The sequence below is a fragment of the Sinocyclocheilus rhinocerous genome, unplaced genomic scaffold, assembly GCF_001515625.1.
Source record: "Sinocyclocheilus rhinocerous isolate Xijiao unplaced genomic scaffold, SAMN03320098_v1.1 scaffold4431, whole genome shotgun sequence".
Taxonomy (NCBI): Eukaryota; Metazoa; Chordata; class Actinopteri; order Cypriniformes; family Cyprinidae; genus Sinocyclocheilus; species Sinocyclocheilus rhinocerous.
In genome coordinates, this window is record NW_015647021.1 from 224,295 (window position 1) to 238,459 (window position 14,165).

General features: G+C 35.6%; 2 protein-coding genes across 2 annotated transcripts in view; one reads left to right on the plus strand and one right to left on the minus strand.

Moving 5' to 3' along the window:
- LOC107708293 (GPI mannosyltransferase 3-like) overlaps positions 1-3,981 on the plus strand; it is an 8,484-nt gene extending 4,503 nt beyond the window's left edge. The window contains exons 6-12 of the mRNA XM_016512481.1: positions 259-389; positions 725-752; positions 1,106-1,125; positions 1,503-1,567; positions 1,643-1,856; positions 3,296-3,476; positions 3,595-3,981. Of these exons, the coding sequence (XP_016367967.1) occupies positions 259-389; positions 725-752; positions 1,106-1,125; positions 1,503-1,567; positions 1,643-1,856; positions 3,296-3,476; positions 3,595-3,726 (771 nt within the window). The 3' untranslated portion in view covers positions 3,727-3,981. The remainder of the gene's footprint in view (positions 1-258; positions 390-724; positions 753-1,105; positions 1,126-1,502; positions 1,568-1,642; positions 1,857-3,295; positions 3,477-3,594) is intronic.
- The window catches only part of LOC107708294 (cell cycle progression protein 1-like), a 15,129-nt gene continuing 4,813 nt past the window's right edge, over positions 3,850-14,165 (minus strand). Inside the window, exons 6-11 of the mRNA XM_016512482.1 lie at positions 11,247-11,398; positions 10,230-10,350; positions 9,492-9,589; positions 8,436-8,561; positions 5,880-7,072; positions 3,850-4,746 (exon numbers count right to left, since the gene is read on the minus strand). Of these exons, the coding sequence (XP_016367968.1) occupies positions 4,578-4,746; positions 5,880-7,072; positions 8,436-8,561; positions 9,492-9,589; positions 10,230-10,350; positions 11,247-11,398 (1,859 nt within the window). The 3' untranslated portion in view covers positions 3,850-4,577. The remainder of the gene's footprint in view (positions 4,747-5,879; positions 7,073-8,435; positions 8,562-9,491; positions 9,590-10,229; positions 10,351-11,246; positions 11,399-14,165) is intronic.

The following is a 14,165-nucleotide window of genomic DNA, read 5'->3' on the forward strand; positions in this document are numbered from 1 at the left end:
AGCTGTTTGGACTCTCATTCTGACGGCACCCATTCACTGCAGAGCATCCATTGCTGAGACACTGATGCAGTGCTGCATTTCTACAAATCTGATGAAGAAACAAACTCATCTACATCTGGGATGGCCTGAGGATGCACACATTTTCAGCAGATTTTCACTTTTGGATGAACTGTTCCTTTTATGATATTATGCAGATACACAATCATTAATTAGAATGCTTTCGTGCTGGTTTGACTCAGTTCTGCTGTGTTTTCTCAGTATTTCTGTCAGCTGTGTTCATGGTTCACCTGGTTCTGCTGCAGCCGGACTCTGACCAACACTATGGAAACGGTTCTGACCACCCTGGCGCTTTGCTTTTACCCTTTACCCGGCTCCAAAACACACAACAGGTGGGTCATTCTTTGTCAACTCAACCAGAAGTCCCCGGCTCAAATTTTAGATTTTGCTAATATTTTTTCTGAAGAAAGATAAACATGTATAGTGATGAAAGCCAAAATATTAAATGTCATGGATAAATATTTACGGAGTAATCCGCTATTTTGTAGAGAGGGGTCAAATTGGCAATTTTCACCTGAAATTCAGAGTCAAATTACAAGTGGTTAAAAATGACTTCAGAAAGATGGCAGCATCATAATGTTATTTTTACACAGATTCTGTTAGTAAAATCGTAAAATCTTCATAAAAATCATCCTCATTTTTAAGGCCCTGTATGGTTTAATCCCAGAGATATCGGGATCTCAGTGCACCTCCATGTATGTTCACGTATGTTTAATGCAGTTGTTTTGACAGAAGGAAACTTATTATTTTGCATTTTGACATTATCTTCATGAGAATTCAATTTTCCCCCTAAATTCTCTTAATATATTTATTTACATTGTACTTATCATATATTTATTGCATTGAATTGTATTTCAAAAGTAGCTAGCAATGATGACAGTGTATCCCGCAATGAATTTAATATGCTATTAATGCGAATTTGGTGAATTTAACCAAAACAAAAATGAACACTTGAACCAAAAATGAAAAGTAAAACATCCATTATATTAATCAGCAGCCACCTTGCTTTGATGATTTTGCCGTCATTTGGCCGTCTCCACACTGATAGACTCTGTGTTCTATGGAAAGGTAGTTTTCATTTTATTCACACACTTTGGGATTACAGAAATAAAAAAAATATAAATGTGGATTGCTCGGAGCAAAATGCCTAAAGCAACAAATTTTATACAAGCCATAAAAGCCTGATAGATCAAATATGATACTCGCAAAAAGCACGTGCAGTCTTGTTTTTTTTAATACATTTAAAAATATATATTTTGTCTAAAGTTTGAATAAACTGTTCCATTTCATAAAATATTTTTTTCTGACTGTTATTTAATATGTTATGCTTTACAGGGTTAATGCACTATGGCATTTCTGAAGTACTTCAAAGAGTACAGTAATTGTTTTATATGTAGAAAACCAAAAATCTATTTTATTTAGCTCATTGAATATGTTTTTTGCAGTTTGCTGGCACACAAGGAGTTCCGGTTTGTTTATCCCGTGCTGCCGTTCTGTATGATATTTAGCGGTGAGTGCGTGAACATTTAGCCATTTGTGTAGATAAGAAAGCGCTCTGAAGATCTTCATGCTCTCTTGCTGACAGGTGTGTCTCTAGCGAAGCTGCAAGCGTGGAGGAAACCTGCTGCTGCTGCCCTGCTGCTCTTCAATCTGATTCCTGCGTTATATACGGGTTTGATTCACCAGCGTGGATCTCTGGATGTCATGCATGACCTGCGGCAACTGTGTGACCCCAGCGACTCTCAGAGCTCACCTGAGCTGCTGTTCCTCATGCCGTGTCACTCCACACCGCTCTACAGGTAACCTTCTACATCTAAAACCATTGCTGGATTCTTTGAAGTACTTCAGAAATGCCATAGTGCATTAACCCTGTAAAGCATAAGATTAAATAATAGTCAGAAAAAAATATTTTATGAAATGGAACGGTTTATTCAAACTTTAAAGACAATATTTTTTAAAAATGTAATAAAAAACAAGACTGCACGTGCATCATATGTGACCCTGGACCACAAAACCAGTCATAAGGGTCAATTTTTCGAATAAATACTGAATAAATAAGCTTTGCATTGATGTATGGTTTGTTAGGATAGGACAATATTTGGCCGAGATGAAAATCTGGAATCTGAGGGTGCAAAAAAATCTAAATATTGAGAAAATCATCTTTAAAGTTGTCCAAATGAAGTTCTTAGCAATGCATATTACTAATCAAAAATTAAGTTTCAATATATTTACAGTACGAAATTTACAAAAATATCTTCGTGGAACATGATCTTTACTTAATATCCTAATGATTTTTGGCATAAAAGAAAAATCAATAATTTTGACCCATACAATGTATTGTTGGCTATTGCTACAAATATACCCCAGCGACTTAAGACTGCTTTTGTGCTCAATATGCAACAATATGCAATGTGGTGCAGATGCTGATATTTATGTGGTAAAATTAAGATGGAATTATGATAGCTTGTAATTCAATGAGATCTTTATTACAGTAGAGCAGATACTTAAATAAATGTATAAAAATATCAGACGTCACTCTATATCTCCAATAATATGGCTTAGTAAGATGAGATTTAAATGCTTAGTTGGTGCACTATAATGCATTTATAAAGGTATTCATAATGTATAATGCACTATATCTTTTCATAAATAACTTATCCAAAGTTAAAATGCATTTTAATATTTGCAGATTCTGTGTTACATCTGAAATTGGTTGTTTGTCATGTGTTTCAGTGCATGATACTTTCTAAAGGCGTGACAGTGAATAGATAAGAATTATAATGTATTATAACGGTATGCATTAAATGCAAATGTATGCATTACAAATGCATTAAATATGAAGGCTTCAAGTAAAGTGGCACCACAGCTCTGTAGTTTCAAAACATAGAATGCAATGCAATTATTGAGAGATGAATAAACAAACGTTCCTCAAAAGATCCTGATGATCAGATTTGAGACTCTAAAAAATGATTGATGGAGAATCAAGTAAAGCTGAGCTGCTTCAGTCCAGTAAGTGTTCATCTGGAAATATTACTGCAGTTATTCTTATGTTTACTTGATCAAAATCAATAAAGATTTGACAATAGAAAGACATGTGAAGCACCAGCTGCAGGTAGGACATTTTTTACTTGCTATCAATCAGAAGACAGAAGGTATGGAGTAGATCGTGTGTGACAGATTTAACAGCAGAGGTTTTAGAAATGTGCAATAAAAGGCTTGTTCTATTTATGTTTTGCAGTCACCTGCACTGTCCCCTCAAACTGCGGTTCCTGGAGTGTCCACCAGATCTCACGGGAAATAAGGAGTATGTGGACGAAGCAGACATGTTCTTCTCCAACCCTCTTCACTGGCTCCAAACATCCTTCCCATCTCAGTCCACGTTACCTTCACATATAGTGCTGTTCGACGGCCTGGAGAAGGTAGAAGAGCCAAAACAATGACGTGCAGTCAAATCACATCAGCAAATGTTTACGATCAGAATTCAAAAATCACAAACAATCAACATTATTTGATTATACTTTCACCTTTCCCTTTCAGGAGATTTCATCATTCCTGGAGGAAAACCGATTCGCCAAACAAGCTGAAATATTCCACACACACTTTCCTGAAGGTCGAGTGGGAAGGAACATATTAATATACACGAGAGGATCTGCACTGAAGATTAATTAAAGTTTGATTTTTTTGAACTGATTGCAAACTTTTGCAAAAAGTTTTGTTACACTGTCTCTTTCATTTCACACTCCAGTGTAAGATCAGATCTCTTTCTGCTCAAAGCAGGAGGACAATCATCAATGAAGCAGTGAAAGACTTTTATTCTAAAGTTTTAAGTGCAACATTAAGCAGTTTAAGTGCATTTGTGTGCAATTGCATTACAGCCATTTCCAAACAAGGAATGTAATTTAGCCGATAACCACACAGACAAGAGGGCAAAATAGTGCACTAACAAGTGCAGATTGAAACTAAATCTTAAATAATATCTTCTACTGATTTGCATGTTCAAATAAAACCGGTGACATACGGCAGAAAGCAGATTACTTCAAAGTGAGCTTTATAATTAAGAGCAGTTTTCATTATCCTTCCAACTCTACTGAACTTTTGAGATGAAAATGATTTCAATATAATGTATTTTATTGGTTATTTGGTCCTAAGCAAAATTAAACATACATTTTTGTTCTGATCTAGTTTTGTTTGTTTAGAAAACATTAATAATTAATTAAAACGCAACAAAACAAAGTGCCTTTTTGGTTAGTAATCCAAAATAATTTGCGATACTTTTTCATGGAATGGGAACATAAATGTGCCTCAAAAATACCTGTAATTAATTCTAAAGCTGCTTAAAAGTCCAGAAAGAGAAACGCACTCGAAATCATTCAACCAGCATTCAAACATTTACACTGTGCAAAAAAAAAAAAAATTCACAGAAAAGGTGAACCCAAAGCTTTCTTGAACCTCCTCCAAGACAAAACAAATGCAAAACAAACAAAACAGGAGCGATATTGAGAAGAACTGAAATGTTTCTTCTAATATTTGGGATCGAAGGGCATGGGACCCAGCTCTATTTTGACATCTGCGAACTGTCGGTTGGGGTCGCGTCCCGATTGGCTCCATTTCTTGGCTCTCTGAGGACGAGGCTGCCGCTGGCACTGACGCCACGCCTTGACCTTCGACCCCGGCCCTTCGAAGGGTCGACTGCAAATTTACAAACAGGACAGTGTTTAGGGTTTGCCACAAAGCCTCATGTGTGTGTACATGCAGACTCTACTGTTTCTCAGACCTACAGACAGAGAAGCAACACAGACAAAAAAGGTTATGAACATGCAACCTGCGTGTAAATGATTACAGACGATACGAATACATTACATTACTGACCAATCCTAGCTCAGCAACTGCTGCTATCAGACAAGCTTATGCATTTTAATACAAGTCTATGTCTATATATAAATCTTTATGAATGATTTGTGAACAGTGAATAGTTTTTGAACAGAATTTTACATTTAAATTTTCTCAAAATACAATAAATGTGCTCTTATTGTAGTAACACTACAATATTCATAAAGGACACAAACAGTATTTTCCAAATTATTATTTTTTTTAAATATTAAAATATTGTTTTCAATTGCCTGTGGCAGTGTTATTATAATTAACAAAATCTACAACTGTTTAAAATCATTTTTAGTCATTAAAATAAAGCTGAAATAAAATAAAATATAAATATTAGATGAAAAACTGAACTTAAAAAGCTTAAACAAAATGTTGAAATGTTGCCATGGCAACTAACTGAAATAAACTAAGTTTAAGTTGAAGAAATACATTTACTAAAAATAAAATATAAAATAGAAATCAAATAGAAATACTGTATATAAAATAAAAAATATTTTAATTTAAAAATAATAATAAAAATATGAAAAAACAAATATCAAAAGCACATAAAATTACTTAAAATTAAAATGAAAACAAAATATAAAAATAAACGCTGATTCAAAATATTAATAAATACTATAATATTATAACATAAAACAAATAAATAAATATAACCAGTCTGTGGATTAAACTGTTCCCAAATAAACAATTATAACATTAGTAAAAACATTTACATTTGCCAAACTATAGTGAATGCATTGTAGAAATGTTACAACACATTACTGCCTAATTTAACAATGTCTTTAATAAAATTAATTAAGCACGCAACGTTAAACAGGGGCAGGGCTTAACAAATTGTCAATCCCTGATGGATAAAATCAAGTCACATGTAAATTATGGAAGCAAGACGGGCTCATGTTGAGTCTCCAAATAAGTTTATTCCACACCACAAAACATCTTACCTCGGCCCAAAGTATTTTAAATACGCATCTCCAAATATGTGGCGATAAATGTAGTCGTCCAGATCCTCAAACACGTCGTCGCTGAGGCTGTGATATTCGTCTATTTCCTCGAGGTAATCCTCAACGCCGCTGACGAAGTCCGTAAACAGCATCTGGTCGTGAATGAAGACGCCGTTATAGAAGAAGTTACCGATGAAGCTCTCCAGCTCCCTCCAGTGGTGGAAATGCCCCACTTCTTTCTGCAAATAGCTACGCAGGAGCTCGTTAAACTCGTCTGTGCGGATGGGATCCATGGCCTTGTTAAACAGACTCATGGACTCCTGATAGGCGCAGTCGAACACTCCAGAACAGCCTTTGGGCGGCGTTTTCTGTCCCATGATGCCGTGCTGTCTCCGAGCGCTGGGTTTGCGCGTGTTGCGATCGGCGTGAACGGAGTCGAGGGTTGATTTGCGAGGATGTCGGTGTAAAGGTTTCTGCGGCTGCCAGTCTTCAGCGCGCTTGTTTCTTTGCTCCTGCTGGAACGAGTGATGCTCGGGTTTGGCGTCGTGAATTCTCTTTTGATGATTGAAGACCTTCGAAGCCGAGTCTTTAAAATGCCTGAACGTCGTTTTAACAGAGTCGGAAAACTTCCGGAGGTTTTCCTTCACCGCCTCTTTGGCTTTCTTGATCTGCTCCTTGTGATGGTGCACAAACTCCTTAGTGGAGTTCTTCACAGCGTCGAAGGTTTCCTTCACTTTTCCCAGCATCCCGTCTTTGGGAATCTTGGTCTTCACATCCCGGTCGCCCTTCGCTCTCTCCTCCTTCGATTCCACGTACAGTCTCTCCCAAAGATCGGAGCGCTGCTGCTCGAACTTCAGCTTGTTCTCGAGCTCCTGAAGTCGCGCCTGTAGTTCTTCCGTCTCGGGATCCGTCTTGCCTTCGACGTCCTCTTTCCTCATTTCCTCCAGTTCCTCCTTGAGCTTGTCGGTCACCTTGCGCTCTTTATCGAGCTCTTTCCGCAGCTCCTGGGCTTCGGCCATCAGCGCTTCTCTGTGGCTCATGAAGCTGCGCACTTTCTGTTTCTCCTCCTGTAAGTGGCCCTTCAGTCGCTGGTTCTCGGACATGATGGAGTCGGCCCCGGCCCCTCTCTCCTCCAGCTCTCGTATCTGTCCCCGCAGGGACCGCAGCTCCTCCTGCAGAGCCGACAGAGACGCCTCTGTGAAAGCTGAATAAATAAGATGTATCCATTGATGTATATAGGATAACATTTAGCTGAGATGCAACTATTTGGAAATCTGGAATCTGAGGGTGCAAAAAATCTAAATATTGAGAAAATCGCCTTTAAAGTTGTCCAAATGAAGTTCTTAGCAATGCATATTACTAATCAAAAATTAAGTTTTGATATATTTACAGTAGGAAATTTACAAAATATCTTCTGTCCAAAACTGTAATTTAAAAAAAAGAAAAAGAAAAAGAAAAATTAACATCTTGTTGCAACATTTTACAAAAATCAAGATTGAATATATTTGGTCAAAATCCCATGTCATAAAAGATGAAGTGCTATGCAGGCTATTGAAGACAATATTGGCTGATTAGACGGAAACGCTGACCTAAAAAGCTAAATGCTTCCCCTCTCTCTCTTCACCGTTCCCACATCTCAGACCTCAAATACATCAAATATTACCCTTTTTAGACATAGTTTCCCCCCCCCATCTCAAAAAGGTGAGTTGTCACTGAAAGGTGAGGAGTTTGCATCTATGAAGTTATTTTCTTATATGTGCAGAACTTCCGATTCATTAGCTGCTTTACATAAATAACTAAAAGAATAACATGAAAATAACATGATAAAGCAGCATAATGTACTTAATGTTACTGTCTGTTAATGTAAGTGCTATGTAGGCTATTTAAGACAATATTGGCTGATCGGACAGCAATGCTGACCTAAAATGCAATATGTTTGCCCTCTCTCTCTTCACCGTTCCCACATCTCAGACCTCAAATACATCAAATATTACCCTTTTTAGACATAGTTTAAAGAAAATACTATACAAAACTCAGTTCTTTATATACCCTTGTAAGACTAAACCTAAAACCATAAAAACATTTTTATTACTTGAAATAAAATAAACATTTTACTTCAGCCAGTGTTGTTTTAGTATAACTGAGATACTATATATATATATATATATATATGCTTTAATCTATACTTGAATTTTATCTTTTTTCATTTTAATTGAAAATTTTAATTTTAATTTAATTTTAATTGTTTTAATTAAGTTCATGTTTATTTTATTTAAACGAACAAAAATGTTTTTATTAATTTAAAAATTAATTTAAATAAATTAAATAAATAAAAAAACAACTAATAGAATTGACAAAAACACTTAATGACTAAAACTTTAACTAAAATTAAAATGAAAACAGAATGTGCACCAATTGTAAACATATATAAAAAAAACTAGATACTATAAACTACAATCAGTAAAAATTGGTGAATTTTGTTGCAGCTATACTTTGTTTTAGTTTCCCCCAAAACATGAGAGATTTTGGGAGGAAACAATAATGCAGTCAGGTTACCTGTAACTCTTCCTGTTTGACTCTGAGATGCTGGTTTTCTTTAGTTATCTTATCCATGACGTTCATGAGGGACAGCACCATGTCTTGCTTTACCTCTAGGTCTTCCCTGAGATTCTCAACCGCTTCCTAAACGCATGGAGACTGACGTGAGAATGACGCCCATGAAGAGCTACTCTGCTGTTCAAAGTCTGGAGTCAGTAAGATTTTTTTATGTTTTTGAAAGAAGTCACCAAGGCTGCATTTATTTGATCAAAAATACAGTAAAAATTGTGATATATTATTATAAAAAAAAAAAAAATGTATATATCCAAAAATGTTTGCATCATTACTCCAGTCTTCAGTGTCACATGATCTTCAGAAATCATTCTAATATGCTGATTTGCTGCTCAAAAAACATTTCTGATTATTATCAATGTTCAAAACAGATGTGCTGCACAATATTTTTGTGGAAACGTTGATACATTTGATTGATTTTGAAAAGAAATTTGATACATTTGAATTTGAAAATTTGATATATTTGAAAGTTCAAAAGAAAAGTATCTATTTGAAATAGAAATCTTTTGTAACATTACAAATGTCTTTACTGTCACTTTTTATCAAATTATTGCATCCTTGCATATAATTCATCATCAAAAAATCATTTGTAATTCTTTTCTAAAGCAACACAAAACTAGGTCAGATTTAGAAAAATGTAATAATTAGGAAAAAAAATACATTCATTAAATACTGAGCCAGGGAATGTAAAGACGCCCAATAACAACAATACAGCAAAAGTGATTTAAATGTATTAGTGGAAGGATAAAGATAAAGGACACTAAATCATAGCATCTAAAGCTGAATCTGAGAGAAAATGATCAGCATCTACAGGACAATGAAAGCTGTAGAAAAGTTCACCAATTAAACAACATGAGAAACCAAAAAGCACAGAGAGCTATCTGTAGAAAACTGGATTCAAACTCTAGTTGAATGCTCATTTTATCCCTGTTTGAATCCAATTAAGTAACCAAGCATTTCTATCCGCAGTAAAGCTCAGTGAGCGGTTTGTGACAAACTGACCTTACTTACAACATCCAGCTCTCTCTTACACGGCGCTTCCAGCTCATTCATGCGACTCTTTTCCACGATCCTCTGCCTCTCCAGAATCTGGACTGTGCCTGGAACACACACACACACACACACACACACACACAGAATACACACGTGTGACCATTTATGTACAGCATATGTTTTCTGTACATACCTTTATTTTAGGAATAAAGCTTTATTTACTTGCACAGTAATAATTGCAAGGATACTCATCCTAAAAGTTTAACTTTAATTAATCATTTAACCCACATAATGCATTCAAAATCTGTAGAAAATTTTCACAGAAGAATCGTTGCTTTATAAAACGGTCATAACTTCGTCAATAGGCATACATATAATGTTTATCAACAACATTCAGTGCCAAAACTGTGTGAGATAAGGGGAAAGGCTAAATATACTGTATTTTACATAAGTTTTTAAATTCACAGAAAATTTAACAAAAATTATTTGACTCCTAATGGTACTCCATATGTATCAAAATTACCCAAATAAATAATTAAATGGTTATATCTCTTAAAAATAATTGCAAAAAATCTGGAAAATAAATAAACGTGTATTTTTAGGGTCTTTTAACACTTGAAAAGTTTTGTTCCATAACTAAAAACTATGCAGTTTTTAGAAATTAGTATGTATCTCTTGCAGATCAAAACAGACCCGAATGCATTATGAGGGTTAATAAGAAGAGACAGACGTTATGTCCCTGCTCACCGTAGAAATGCCCGAAGCCCATGCTGATGGCGATGAGCAGCGCTAGTAAAATGCATTTGTTCAGGGTGCCGCTGACGGGAGCAGCGCGTCCGTCCAGATGAGCTCCTATCTCCTCAAACAGCTGATGGAGAAACACACGAGCAGGATTTCAGAACATGCACAATTAATGTCGGTGTTGCGACAGCTGGATACATTAATGAGGGTTTCATATCTTGGTTGCATCAGAAAGAATAGGTTCATTGTAAACAAATCAGTAATGTTTTGTATCGCATATGTCCATCGTTTTCCAGCAAAAGTATCTGTTTATTTTTTATTTTTTTATTTTTAAATATTTATTGGTATTATCATTATATATTTGAATAAAAATGTTATCTATTTACATTAAAAAGGGCAGTACACTAAAATATGTTTAACATAATTTCAATAAATAACCAATGTGTAAACAAGGTTATTACAGTTAACTAAAACGAAAATCATAAATAGGATTTTTGTCATTTGATAAAATAAAATAATAAAATAAAGGTAGCTAGGGAATATTTCTCATTTTTATTTAGTTTCACTTGATGCATTAAAATAACTAAAGCTCTCTCTCTCTATATATATATTTTATTTTTTAATTTAACAGTTTATTTTTTAAACAACAAAAATTAAATAAATATGGCAAATAAACGTAATTAAACCTTAACAAAAAAGATTCATCTAAACTAAACTAAAAACTACAATTACAATGAAAATACAAAAAATATTTATAAAAAAAATTATTATACCTAGATTTGAAATTACTGAATTTCTTTTCCAGTGAAAGCATGTTTATGAATTTATATCTGTCATGTCGTAACATTATTTATTGTATAGTGTAGTTGTATAATTTCCAGCTATTGTTGCAAATTCAAATAACTAAAGTATTTGTTTGATATAAAAAAAAACTTTTTTTGTATTGTGCTCATATCTCATATCTATCTGATTTGTATTGAGTGAGTAAACGCTGGAGTGATGAGTTGTTTTGAGACGCAGCACCTCGGGCTCCTGCGGGTCTCCAGGCTCTGAGCCAGCGGTGCTCCTCCTCACTCTGCGCCTCCTCACCACAGGACTGGCCTTCACCTCACCCTCCTCATCCTCACTGCTGCTGTTACGGTCGTCTCGCTGCACAGGCTGATCCGCTGGGAACACTGAATAAAAACACACACAACCCAGAGGAATTAGTACACACACACACACACACACATACATGGTGATGACGTCCCATTGACGTCTGCTGTTTTTAAATGAAGCCAATTATAATTACCACTGTTGTGAAATAAATAAATAAATAAATAAAAACAGCAGTAAATAGCAATATCAATAAATAAATAACAAACAGTAAAAATGCAATAAATAAATAAATAGCAATATGTAAGTGAATGGATAGACAACAAGTAAATGAATACATAAAAAAGTTGCAAAAAGTAAACAAATAGCAATAAGTTAATAAAAATATATCACAATATTTAATAACAAATAAATAACCATAGATTAGACACAGACAGACAGATAGGATTGAACTATAAGGGTTGTGTTGTCACAGGCTTAGATTTCAAGACATTATTTAGTCCCTTTACAAAGACAAACTCATCACAGGGACTCACCAAAAGATCTGCAATGTAGGTTAGTGAGGTTTTACTTACTTTTAGGCACCAAACAGCAAAATCTACACACGCACACACACACACTTCACATGCCACGATGCAGCACAGGAAAACCGACCTGTTTACGCTAGTGTAACAAGCTAATCGACTAAACCAGCACACAACTGCTCCAAACACACAGCTGCAGGCCTAAAGCTTTGTGAGTGTCTGCTTTGTATTCTCTGTTAAGCTACTGTGTCAGCGCTAAGGGATATACTTCATACAGAGGGAGGAAATGACTTAAGCATACTGGAAACACACCTCATGCACCAAGATCCTATAACCACAGATGAATATCAAATAAGTCAATATAGGTAGGTGTGTGTGTGTGTGTGTGTATATATATATATATATATATATATATATAATACATATATATTACACTTGAGGTTAAGGGTCACTCTGTGTCAAATAAACCAAATTAAATCTACACACGTACACACACACACTTCACATGCCACGATGCAGCACAGGAAAACCGACCTGTTTACGCTAGTGTAACAAGCTAATCGACTAAACCAGCACACAACTGCTCCAAACACACAGCTGCAGGCCTAAAGCTTTGTGAGTGTCTGCTTTGTATTCTCTGTTAAGCTACTGTGTCAGCGCTAAGGGATATACTTCATACAGAGGGAGGAAATGACTTAAGCATACTGGAAACACACCTCATGCACCAAGATCCTATAACCACAGATGAATATCAAATAAGTCAATATAGGTAGGTGTGTGTGTGTGTGTGTGTATATATATATATATATATATATATATATAATACATATATATTACACTTGAGGTTAAGGGTCACTCTGTGTCAAATAAACCAAATTTCAGAAAGTTACTTGGCTCAAATTTTTGATTTTGTTAATATTTTTTCTGAAGAAAGACAAACATAAATAGTGATGATAGCCAACATATTAAATGTCATATGTATATACATCTATTGAGTAATCCACTATTTTGTAGAGGTTTACAAAATAGTAAACCTCTATTATAATTAAATTAAGATACCAAAAGAAAGGTCTGCGAAGAACTAAAATATAAAAGAATATTAAAAAATGCCTTTAATGATTATTGAATTACAGGCATGCAAACTTCGGGGGGGCATAAAGAAGTGGGTTTTTTTTCGATTTTTGAACTGTCACCATTGGCATATAATGCAAGAAAGACTGCTACATATTTTATTAGAGACCTATCAATATCTATGTAAAAGTGACATGATGCTGCCATCTTTCTAACACAATCTGGCTGCAAATCTCAGGTGAAAACTGTAATTTTTACTCCTCTCTACAGTGGATTACTCAGTAAATATTTTCACCTTGCTTCTACAGAAAAAATATGAACAAAATCAAAAACCAGGGACCTCTGGTTGAGTTGACAGAATTACCCAACACTAATTAACTCACAGTCTAGTCGAGATGTGGATTTACGACACATTTGACAGCACATAGCAATGTAGGTCAAACAAACACATCATGGTGGCTTTACACGTGTTATTTCCTCTCACAGCCATTGGCTGGGCGTTTCATCAGCCAGGTTAATGTGGCAGAACCTCACAAACACGCTGGCGCTCCTCAGAGCTTTATCAGCATGCTGTCAGAGCACCTGAGAGAGAGAGAGAGCTCTGCAGATGGCTGCCATATTCCCACAGTGTCCTGGAAAATCCCCATCCGCTCCAACACCAGTCTGCTGCCGCTCCGGGAGAGAGAGACCAACATGACTTTGTGTGTTATCAGGGCCAATGTCATGAAAACTGATTCAAATGTGTGGGTCATATTCAACCGCAAAATCAAAAGAAATTATATTTTGCAATAAAAAAAATCACGCCTATTTAGGACAATTAAAGTGCCCCCATTATGCCATTTTTAAGGTTGCTAATATTGTTTTTTGAGTCTCCTAAAACAGGTTTACATGCATGCAAGGTCAAAAAACATGTTAGTTTTCTCAAAAAATTGATTTAATTTTACCTCATGTCTAAATGATTCGTAAACGACTCGTGCGAAGCAGTTCAAAGAACCAGTCTCTCTAAACCCCTCCTTTCCGTGAGCCCTCACTGCTGTGATTGGTCAGATGGCGCAGTCCCTTGTGATTGGTCCAGAGCCGTACAGAGATTGGCTCTGGATTGGTTTACCGCGTACAGCGCGTGTTGGAAACAAAACGCCCATTGCCATGACGGAATGACAGCCCTGGAGACTTGTCAATACATAGAAAAGATGGTATCGATTGTACCTTACCAATTCTATCTGGAGTCTACCTCCAAAGAACGACCGGAGCA